The sequence below is a fragment of the Olea europaea genome, chromosome 11 (assembly GCF_002742605.1).
Source record: "Olea europaea var. sylvestris chromosome 11, O_europaea_v1, whole genome shotgun sequence".
Taxonomy (NCBI): Eukaryota; Viridiplantae; Streptophyta; class Magnoliopsida; order Lamiales; family Oleaceae; genus Olea; species Olea europaea.
In genome coordinates this window covers 2,593,218-2,605,421 of record NC_036247.1, presented here as the reverse complement: position 1 = coordinate 2,605,421, position 12,204 = coordinate 2,593,218, and the positions used below count along the sequence as shown (strand labels likewise).

At 43.4% G+C, this 12,204-nt stretch overlaps 2 protein-coding genes across 2 annotated transcripts; both read right to left on the bottom strand.

Moving 5' to 3' along the window:
- Window positions 1-2,173: 2,173 nt before the first annotated feature.
- LOC111404317 lies at window positions 2,174-2,986 on the bottom strand. Its single transcript, XM_023033141.1, has one exon. The coding sequence runs from the start codon at window positions 2,984-2,986 to the stop codon at window positions 2,174-2,176; it is 813 nt and encodes a 270-aa protein (XP_022888909.1).
- Window positions 2,987-5,203: 2,217 nt separating this feature from the next.
- Window positions 5,204-6,374, bottom strand: LOC111402963 (hevamine-A-like). The gene has a single exon (XM_023031294.1). The coding sequence runs from the start codon at window positions 6,139-6,141 to the stop codon at window positions 5,236-5,238; it is 906 nt and encodes a 301-aa protein (XP_022887062.1). The 5' UTR covers window positions 6,142-6,374; the 3' UTR covers window positions 5,204-5,235.
- Between the last annotated feature and the right edge of the window lie 5,830 nt (window positions 6,375-12,204).

Sequence of the window (12,204 nt, the reverse complement as noted above, 5' to 3'; positions counted from 1 at the left end):
CAAAGCTTGAGCCTTGATTGCAGGTCATGGCTTGAACTCTATGTCAAATTCGCCAAGTTCAATTGCCCATTTCAACAATCTTCCTGAGAAGATGAGTCTGGATAATGCATCAGCTTTGGAGTTATTGGCTCTGGCTACCTACAAGATTTCACAACTTACAAACTGCCTCTGAAAGTCATGTACTTTCAGACAGTATAAGCTCATCTTTCTTTCGAAAGACCCCTCAATTTGCCCGACCACTAGATGTAAGTCACTGAAAACTTTGACACGCTCCAACTCAAGATTTTTCGCAAGTTCTAGGGCTATGATAACGGCTTCATACTCTGCTTCATTATCAGTGGCCTCGAATTCATATCTGAGTGCACATTATATCTCCATAGTCTTATCTGAACTTGTGATGATAATGTTGGCCCCCAAGCCCGAGCTATTGGATGCTCCATCAACAAAGATCTCCCATATTTTCAAGGTTGTGCTCTGGTCTTTAGCCTGTGTTTCTGAGGACCTTGGAGTGAGCTCTGCTATGAAGTCAACCAAAGCTTGAGCCTTGATTGCAGGTCATGGCTTGAACTCTATGTCAAATTCGCCAAGTTCAATTGCCCATTTCAACAATCTTCCTGAGACGTCCAGCTTCTGGAGTATGTGTCTAAGAGGTTGGTTAGTGAGCACAACAATTGAATGTGACTGAAAGTACGGCTGTAATTTTCTGGCAGCTATTATCAAAGTGAGGGCGAGCTGTTCTGCAAGTGTGTATCATGTCTATGCATCAAGGAGTACTTTACTTACATAATAGACAGGCCGCTGAACTCTTCCTTTCTCCTTTACCGAGACCTCGCTTACTGCATTATGAGAAACGACCAAGTATAATAGCAACGTGTCATCGGGTTCGGGTTTGGTAAGGACTGGAGGTATTGATAATGTCTGCTTGAGCTCCTGAAAAGTTAAGTTGCATTCCTCGTTCCAGTCAAAGCTTTTATTTCCCTTAAGTAGTTTGAAAAAGGGAAAACACCTGTCCGCTGCCCGAGAAACAAACTTGTTCAGTGCCGCTACGCGATCTGTCAACTTCTAAATGTCCCTTTTGCACTTAGGGGCCTCCATACTCATCAAAGCTTGGATTTTATCAGGGTTTACCTCTATTCCTCTATGCATGATCATAAAATCCAAAAACTTCCCAGATGCTACCCCAAATTCACACTTTGTAGGGTTGAGCTTCATGTTGTACTTTCGCAATGTAACAAACATTTTCTCAAGATCCGAGACATGACCATTCACCTATTTGCTCTTAACCACCATATCATCCACATATGCTTCGACCGTTTTCCCAATTAATTCAGCAAAGATCTTGTTTACCAACCTTTGATACGTTGCTCCAGCATTCTTCAGTCCAAAGGGCATGACCCTATAACAAGAGATGACTGAGTCTGCCATGAATGAGGTCTTCTTCCGCCATGAGTATTTGGTGGTACCCCGAAAAGGCATCCAAGAATCTGTACAGCATATGACCTGACGTGCTGTCCACAAGATTGTCAATTTGAGATAGAGGATAACTGTCTTTGAGGCATGCTTTATTCAGATCCATGAAGTCAATGCAGAATCACCACTTCCCGTTAGCCTTTTTGACAAGAATTACATTGGCAAACCAGTCAGGATACTGTACTTCCTGAATAAACTGTCCCTTAGCAAGCTTAGCGATCTCTTCCTTTATGACATCTTGTCTTTCCGGTGCAAATTGCCTTTTCCTTTGCTTTACAGGTCTTGCCTTCGGTTGTACATTCAGTCTGTACACCGCAACCTCTGGGTCAATTCCAGGCATGTCCTCAACATTCCAAGTGAATACATCAATGTTGCGGGAGAGACAATTCAGTAGTTCAGACACGACTACTATATCTAGCCCCCAATCAATTGTCACTTTCCTGCCAGGCTGAGCTCGACCTTTTCCAATCCTTCCACTGGAGCCAGTCTCCAGTGATTTTCGTGCTCGAGGTCTAGTCACATAACATTGTCGTGCCACTATTTGGCTGCCTTGAACTACCCAGATTTCATTACTTATAAAAAACTTCATAGCCAGGTGGAAAGTTGAGAAAATAGCTTGAATTCTGTTGAGCAATGGTCTTCCCAATATGGTGTTGTAGGCCATTGGAGTACGAACAACTTCAAAAGTGCTGATCTGCGTCACCTATTTACCTTCTTTTCCCAATGTTAAAGGTAACCCGACAATACCTTCTGGGGTGATGACCCCACCTCCAAACCCTTGGAGAGGCATTTTGATTGGCTTGAGCTGTTCCGATGAGATCCCCATTTGAACAAAGGTTTCATGAGATAGTACATTAGCCGCACTTCCATTGTCTACCAGAATTCTCTTAACTTCAAAGTTGGCGATGATGACCGATATGACCAGAGCATCATTGTGAGGGAATGCTATGCCTTCCAAGTCCCTCGTTCCAAAAAATGATGTCCTCTGTAGATCCGATATTTGATTTCGAGATGATTGGAGGCTGCCTGGCATATTGTTTACGCCCGCTACTTGAATCCCCCCCAAGGCTATTCCTTCGACAATGATATTGATAATACCTACAGTTGGCTGCTTGTTTCCCCAACCCTCTGGGCACTTGTCTCTGTTCTGATTATTCCTTGGGTGCTTGTCATTGCTAACATAAGAGCCCAAAAATCCCCATTCTAGAAGAGCTTCAATCTTCCTCTTCAAGGCGAAACAATCTTCCATTGTATGTCCATGATTTCTATGGAAATCACAATACTTGCTCTTGTCACGAGTATCGGGTGGAGACCGCAATTTGGGAGGCCACTTCAGTTCCTTCGAATCTTTGATTTCCATCAGAATGTTGGATCTCAAGTTGTTCAAATGGGTAAAGGAGGTTGAAGAGGGGTCCTGCCTTGGCTTGACCGGAGGTACATCTTGCCTCAGACTGGACTCATGCGGCCTTTTCTGATCAGACTTTCTTGATGAGGAAACTTCTCTTTTTGGGGCCATGGTTTATTCCATATTGATGTATTTCTCAGCTCGTGTGAGTAGCTCGGTTACTAACTTCAGTGGGGTCTTAGACAATGACATCTTGAATGCTTCACACTTAATGGCATATGTCAAAGCTGAGATTGCAGCAGTGATATGTAGATTGGGGATCTGAAGCCTTTCTTTATTGAACCTAGTCATGAAACTGCGCAATGTCTCGTTGGGTCCTTGAGACATCCGCATGAGTGATGTGGCTGTCTTTCTGAGTCACTTGCTACTTGCAAAGAAAGAGGAGAACTTATCGGCCAAATCTGAGAAGGAGGCGATAGAGTTGGGGTCCAATGTGGAAAACCAATCTCTAGCTGCATTCGTGAGGGTCTGAGGGAAGGCCTTGCATATTACTGCATCTGGTGCAACCTGTAAGTTCTTGATATCCGTATACACATTGAGATGGTTGATGGGGTCAGTTGTCCCATCGTACTCCTTTATCCGAGGATACTTGAACCTGTCGAGGAGAGGAAGCGAGAGAACTTCTGGAGTGAATGGCGTATTGGGAGTAAACCCTGTTGCTGCCCGAGTATTTTGTTGCATACCCGCTGCTATCCCTTCTTGAATGATTTGAGCAAGTTTAGTGGAGTCCATTGTAATGGACCTTGAACCTGAAGCCACTTGCGGTGCACCTGAAGTTCCAACCCCGCTGTCATCATGAGCTGTACGTTGGACTCGAGCCCGGGCGTCTGCCATAAAACCACCTTCAGGGGTTGAAGTATGCGATGGGTGCGAATTTCTCTGGCTTAACAATTGGGTTAATGCAGTAACCTACTGACGAAGTTCCTCAAAAGCGTCGACAGTAACAACGGCTTGAGGAGGTGCTAGCGTCTCTAACGATTCTTATTGAGGGACATGGCGTTCCTCAGAAGAAGGAGGATTTTTCGGGACGGATGAGCTTGCTGGAGGAAAACTTGAATGTGTATTGACCATAGCTTTTGGCAGCGCTTTCTACAGACGGTGTCAATGATGCTACCAAAAAATAGTACCTAAAAGATCTCGAACTGAATGTTTGAATACCGAGCTAGAGGACTGAGAAAGAACACGAACAGAGCCTTCCGGAACTTGAAATAAAGGCAATGAGGTGTGTGCTCGTCGCCCCCTGATGCTTAAGTCAGAAAGGAAATTTAGTACGTGAGGCTATAAACTGAAAATAATGAAAAACGTACCTAAAGAATGAGCCCGAGTTATGTATTTATAGGTGCTGATGATAGAGTTCTAGAAGGACTTAATCATGTGAGATCCTTATCCTCGTAGGATAAGGAGTTAGGGTTTCATTCCAAGTGTTCAACCATTGTTTGAGTCGAAGAAGGAGTCCAATAGGGTAAGGATTGTGGTCTAAATATAATTTGCACTCTTCTAGGTTATTGGAAAGAGTGGGACAAGAGCATATGAGTTCGTCGAAAAGAGCATACCCCGACCTAAAAAGCCGACCTCACTTTTGATGGTTTTGGAGCAAGTTGAGGTCGGGCTAATACAGGTCGAGATCGTGGGTCGGTAGATATGGGAGCATCAATATTTAAACAAAAATTTTTATTATTTACACCATATTTTAATTACAAACAAGATCAATATTTGCCCATTTTTATTTTTAATGATGATTTATTTTCAAATATTTTTTAACCTGCATTGAAATGAGGAACAAAATTTTTTTGTCAATAATTTATATTTGTTATTTATTTCGATTATTTAAAAATACAAGAGACTAAAAATTCTTGTATGCCCTTGTAATAATTTTTTTGGATAGAAACATTCATCAAAGACAATATATGCAAAGTAAAAAAAATTCTGATAAAAAAATTTGGAATATAAACACGAAATGAAAAGATTTAGGACATTTTCTTCAATTCAGTTGTTGTTTAGTTAACAAAAATGATCGATTATTTGATCTCTTATCTTTAAAATTCATTTCAACTATATATTACATGAGATTCACAATTTTTATAAAATTTTCAATTATATATTTTATTAATTTCTATCAAAATTTACTAAAAATATGATTTTTAGATAAACTAGAAACGGGATTTAATAATACCAGATTTTATTAAAGATATAAAAAAAAAGTAAAACCTTATTTATAAACTATTTAATTTTATTTAATATTGCATAAGAAAACACGTAATCAATAATACAATACCTTCTAATTTTAAATAATATAATAAAATAATACTTCCCGGGACAATTACAAATGAAACAGTCAAAATTAATTATGATTCATTCAATCACACACTGTTCTTGATGGAGTCACTGTACCCAGATTGTTCATCCCAATACTTTGACCACAGCATCACGCCACCATACTTGTTCGATTTACTTATCACCGGAAGAATCTCCGACTTCAGAACCTCTGGCGGAATGAAACCACTTCCAGCGGCACGTGGCGCAGCCGGCAGACCCAAAAATATCTTCCCAGCATTAATTGACTTCGTCCAACGATCCCAAGAATTCTTCAAATTATCTGTATTCCCAGAAGTGTACTGGCATGGAGGATTATTATAGAATTGGATCCAGACGTAGTCAAACAACGTTGTATTAAGAGCAGCCCCCAAAAACCTGTCGGGAAATGGGCACTGGGGCGCTCTGGTTATGTACACTTCTCTGCCATTTTTACTGTATGATTTCAAATTTCTCACAAGAACATCCCAGTATTTTGTTGATCCGAGCTCGATATCAAAATCAATGCCGTCGAGAATGGCGTCGCCGAGTGGTCGAGAAGATGATTCTCCACTCAAGAAATTGTTCCATAAGTAAGTCGATACAATGTTTGCATCTTCTTCAGAAGCTATAGAGTAATTTCCAATGCCTCCGCCAATTGATAGCATAACCTTGATACCCTTGATTTGGCAAGCGCGTATGCCATTGCTGACAGCACGGCAAGTGTTTGATGAAGGGCTGCAATGACCTGCGAGATTGATTTCAGGGGTTTGGCCATTTTCGAATTTGTTGAGGAAGGCTATATTGACAAAGGAGAATTTGCTGGTGGCGCAGGTTTCAGCTAAGGTGTCCTCGTTGCCATTTTGGCCCCAGTAGACGGCGATTCCTCCACCGCCTTGGCTGTGGGAGGTTTCGAAAACAGATTGAAATAAGATGAAGAGGAATAGAGTTATGAAATTATATTTTCTTGCCATTTTTGGTTTTCAATGGCGTTTGCTATTGCGTTTTTATTTTTATAGAATTCTTCAAAGGAAATGGTATTCTTTGTTTCATATTTGAGTTTTGTTTATAACATGTTTGACTATTCTTGATAAATTTTATATCGACTCCATGAATCATTCTTCAATCTTAATCATTTCGCTCTGGTTGATTCCAAGATTTGTTAACAAATCTAAAATAATTAAGCTCGTAGTATCTAAGACATACTATTTTGTCATTCTATTCAGACTGTTATTCCCAATTTGATAGTTTGAGACGGTAAACAACAAATTCGAGGGATCGAATGTTGAATTACTGAGTTTATTAAAATATCTATTTGTGTGAGAACTCCTTACCCTTTTGGTTGAGAAAATCCGACGTACTTTAGTGGAGAGTACAATGTAATATGAATCTACGCACAAAAATGTTTCAGATATCGATAATAGTATACGATGAAAATTCGTAGAATAACAAATTCGATACTGATATAACCAAGTTTTGTTCCCGACGTGTATAGACCCGAGGACTCGATCTCGTCGATATGTGTATCACAATGCTCGGGACATATGTGCTCGGGTATCCCCATATGCCCGAACTATTGGCCGGAAGAGTTATTCAACAATCATTCCACAATGCTCGGGATTATATCCTTGGGATTCTGACCTACGACAGCGCCTTGTCCAACTAGAGATTTATTCTGACTAAACTCCTCAACTCATGTCTCCTATGCCCAGAAGAACTCTATTGGTATCACAGTTATACCTCAATTCAAACTCCTATCTCGCGTAGGACTCATTGGTGTTAGATTGCAAAATCAAGCTGTCCTACTACAGGTGCACTACAGAATCCTAGTATGAACACACCACCTACCTCTATAAATACATAACCTTGGGCCATTATTCAGGTACTTTTTTTCATTGTTCTTCAACACATAGCCTCACGCATATATTTCCCTTTCTGACTTAAGCATCGGAGGGGCGACGAGAACATACCTCGTTACCTTTGTTTCAGGTACCGGAAGACCACTATCGTGATCAACCCGAATCATCAAGCTCGGAAAATCAGCAGGTACGATTTTTGGTAGCATCATTGGCGCCGTCTGTGGGAAACACTACCAAAAGCCATGGTAAACACACGTTCAGGTCTTCCACCAGCAAGCTCATCCGCTCCAAACCAACCCCCTCCTGAGGATATCCCTATTCCTCAAGAGGAATCATCAGAAGTACCAGAGCCCCAGCCGGCAGTCGTCACTACTGGAGCCTTTGAAGAGCTCAGACAACAGGTCGCCACACTGACTCAGCTGCTAAGTCAAAGAAATTCGTATCCGTCATCCACGCCAACACCCCAGGGGGGTTTTATAGCTGATGCTCGAGCTCGAGTTCGAGCTCGAGCTCAAGTGCATGTCCCTGACAATGGCGGCGCAGGGGCCTCGGGTATACCACATGTGACCACGGCCTCGAGATCAGTGACCATGGAGTCCGGGGAACTCGCTAGGATTATTCAAGAAGGAATTACGGCGGGCCTACTTCAGGGCAACAAAGGGACGACAAGATTCAGCCCCAACACTCCCTTTACTCCCGAGATATTAACATTCCCCTTTCCAGACAGATTTAAGTATCCTAGGATCAAAGAATATTATGGGACCATCGATCCAATCAATCGTCTGAAGTGTGTACACAGACGTCATGAATCTACATGTCACACCAGATCAGGTGATGTGCAAGGCCTTCCCGCAAATTTTGACGAATGCTGCTAGGGATTGGTTCTCAACCTTAAAGCCCAACTCCATAGCCTCATTCTCGGATTTGGCGGACAAGTTCTCTGCTTTCTTCGCAAGCAGTAAACGCATCAGGAAGACAGCGGCTTCCCTCATGCAACTTAGACAAGGGCAAAATGAGACCCTACGTGACTTCATGACCAGGTTCAACAAGAAAAGACTTCAGATTCCCGACCTACACATAACTACAGCAGTTTCTGCCCTCACATATGCCATAAAGTGTGAGGCTTTCAAGATGTCTTTATCCAAAACTCTGCCAAGGACAGTAACCGAGCTTCTTGCCCGAGCCGAGAAGTACATATATATGGAGGAAACACTGAACCCGAGAAAGGTTGGACCACCCTATGACAGGGTCGAGCATAAACGACAGCACGACACGAACCCCCGTGAAGAACATTGGAAAAAACAGAGACAGGAGGTTCCCCCGACGTCATTCACGCGTTTAAATGCGTCAAAGACCAATATATTGATGGAGATCAAAGATATGAAGGAACTCAAATGGCCTGTCAGAATGAGGTCACCACCCGAATCCAGGGACATGAACAAGTACTGTGAGTTCCATCGGGATCATGGGCATACCATAGAGAACTGTAAGGCCCTACAACGAGAGATCGAAGCCCTTATTAAAAGAGGACTTTTAAGTTCCTACGTCGGTAACGACAAATGCCCGAGGAATGATCGTGGCAGGGAAAAAGCCCCTGAGACAAAAAGGGATGGTCAAGCCATTGCTGGAACCATCAATATCATCATTGGGGGTATTGCCTCCGGAGGAGACTCTAACAGTGGAAGAAAACAGTATGCCCGACAATATGCCTTAGCCTCTGGAATGCCTCATGGAAAGCTGGAGGATATTACTTTTGGGACCGGGGACTTAGAAGGTGTATCACTTCCACATGATGACGCCTTGGTAATCTCAGCGATTGTGGCCAATTTTGAAGTAAAGAGAATCTTGGTTGACAACGGGAGTGCGGCCAATATACTTTTACAAAAAGCTTTTACCAAAATGGGAATCTCATCTCAGCAGCTCAAAGCGGTTAAGACTCCTCTCTAGGGGTTTGGGGGAGGAGCCATCACTCCAGAGGGTGTCGTCGAGCTTCCACTAACTTTGGGTTCTAGCAAGAAACAGGTTACGGAGATGACATCTTTTCAAGTGGTACATGTCTCAATGGCCTATAACGCAATTCTGGGAAGACCACTCCTGAATAAGATTAAAGCCATTGTGTCCACCTTCCACCTAGCCATGAAGTTTTCAACAAGTAATGGCGTTGGGGTTGTCCGTGGAGACCAGACAACTGCCAGACAATGCTATGTTGCCAGCGTTCGGGAAATAAATAACGACGTCATGCAAATCTCGAAGATGGATCCCGAGGACGGGCAACAAGTCAGACTTGCTCCTATCAAAGAACTGATGGAAATTGAGCTCGAGCATGATAAGAGGGTGACGATTGGTCGGGATCTTGACGTCACCCTGAAGACAGAACTTGTCGATTGCTTATCTCACAACATTGACATTTTTGCCTGGATGGTTGAGGATATGTCAGGGATAGACCCTAAAATTGCAGTCCATAGGCTTAACATTAGCCTAGGGGCCAGGCCCGTAAAGTAGAGGAAAAGACAGTTTGCCCCAGAACGTCGGGAGGTCATCCGCGAAGAAATTAACAAACTCGTCAGTGCTCGGTTCATTCGGGAGGTCCAATATCCCGATTGGCTTGCCAATGTTGTTTTAGTGAAGAAGGCCAATGGTAAGTGGAGAGTCTGCATTGACTTCACAGATCTTAATAAAGCATGTCCAAAGGATAGTTATCCCATACCGCGGATTGACAACTTGGTGGATAGCACATCTGGACATAAGCTATACAGCTTCTTGGATGCATTTTCTGGTTATCATCAAATCCTCATGGCCGAGGATGATCAAGAAAAGACCTCATTCATGGCCGATTCCGCCATATACTGTTATAAGGTCATGCCTTTCGGTTTGAAGAATGCAGGTGCAACATACCAAAGGCTCATCAACAAAGTCTTTGCTAACTTGATTGGAAGAAATGTGGAGGCGTACGTTGATGACATGGTGGTCAAGAGCAAACAGGTGGACCAACATATTTCAGATCTTGAAGAAGTGTTCAACACCTTGCAAAAGTACGGAATGAAGTTGAACCCCGCAAAATGTGCATTTGGCGTGGCCTCGGGCAAGTTCTTGGGCTTCATGATCACTCACCGGGGGATAGAGGCCAACCCTGACAAAATACAAGTATTAGCATCTATGGAATCACCAAGGAACAAGAAAGAGGTACAGAGGTTGACTGGTAGGATAGCAGCCTTGAACAGGTTCATGTCCCGAGCATCAGACAGGTGCTATCCCTTCTTCAAAGTCCTCAGAGGAAACCAAAGCTTTGATTGTAGTAAAGACTGTGAGAAAGCTTTTCAGGAGCTCAAGCAGACATTAGCATCTCCTCCTATTCTAACGAAGCCTGAGCCTGGTGACACCTTATTTTTGTACCTGGCCATATCTCAAAATGCGGTCAGCGGGGTCTTGGTGAAAAAGGCTAACAAAGTCCAACAACCAATCTACTATGTAAGCAAGGTCCTACTAGATGCAGAAACAAGGTATACTTTGGTGGAACAACTTGCCCTTGCCTTGGTTGTAGCAGCACGGAAACTCCGGCAGTATTTTCAGTCTCACCCTATTGTGGTGCTCACTAATCAACCACTTAGGCATATACTTCAGAAGCCGGACGTATCGGGAAGACTGGTGAAGTGGGCAATCGAGCTTGGAGAATTTGACATCGAATTCAAACCACGCCCATCTATCAAAGCCCAAGCACTAGTCGACTTCATTGCAGAACTAACCCTTAGGCCTCGGGGGCCAGGTGACAGCTCGAGCATGAGCACTAATTTGGACACTTGGCAAATTTTTGTGGATGGAGCATCCAACTCTTCGGGCTCGGGCGCAGGGGTCATCATCATCGGCCCTGACAAACAAACAGAGATCCAATGCGCTCTCAGGTTCGAGTTTGAAGCAACCAACAACGAGGCTGAGTAAGAGACCGTCGTTATTGCTCTAGAGCTAGCCCTTTGCCTAGAGCTCGAGTTCGTAAAGATATTCAGCGATTCACAACTAGTGGTCGGACAGATTGAAGGATCATTTGAAAGGAAGGATGAGAAAATGAGTTTGTACTGTATGAAGGTTCAGGATCTTCAACGAAAATTCAAGAGCTGTGAAATTACAAAAATTGCTCGAAAGGACAACGAAAAAGCCGACGCATTATCCAGGCTTGTGTTCATGGGGGTAGTGACAGAACAGTTCACATTAAAATCATCACAGAACCCGGCATCAGTCAAATCCTCGACATCATGGACATTGACAACGGACCATCCTGGATGGACCCAATCATAGAATTCATCACAAGCAGAAATCTACCAAGCGATGCCAGGTTGGCTAAAAGCATCAGAGCCCGAGCTCCTAGGTACTGTATGATCAGCGGTGTCCTCTTTCGCAGAAGTATTACTCTTCCATACCTAAGGTGCCTCAGGCCATCAGAGTCATCCCAAGCCCTTGCTGAAGTTCATGAAGGTGTGTGCGGGAATCATCAAGGAGCCAGGCCCTTGGCCTTTAAACTCGTACGATATGGATACTACTGGCCAACTATGAAAAAAGACGCCTCAGAATATGTTAAAAGATGTGATAGGTGCCAGAGGTTTGGTAATGTTATCCACTCACCAGTCGAAGACCTCACCAACATTAACTATCCGGCCCCGTTTGAACAATGGGGAGTTGACATCCTCGGCCCTTTTCCTGTGGCAAGAGGTCAATTAAAGTTTGTTGTTGTAGCAGTAGAGTACTTCACAAAATGGGTAGAGGCTGAACCTCTCGCCACGATATCGGAGCCTAAGCTAAGAGCCTTCACTTGGAGGTCTATCATTTGCAGGTTTGGGATACCAAAGGTCCTCATCACCAACAATGGCAGGCAATTCGATAATCAACAGTTTAGAAACTTCTGCTCAAACCTTGGGATTGATCACCGTCTGACATTAGTTTCGCATCCTCAGAGCAATGGTCTGGCCGAGGTAACAAATCGAATCATATTGCAAGACCTTCAAACAAGGATAAGCAATGCAGGGGGTTCTTGGTCCGACGAGCTGCCTTCTATACTTTGGACGTATAGAACAACTCATAGGACAACCACAGGAGAAACCCCTTTTATGTTAGCCTATGGCATTGAAGCAATGGTCCCAGTGGAAATTAGACTGCCAAGCCATAGAAGGCTCGTGCCAGAAACCTCGG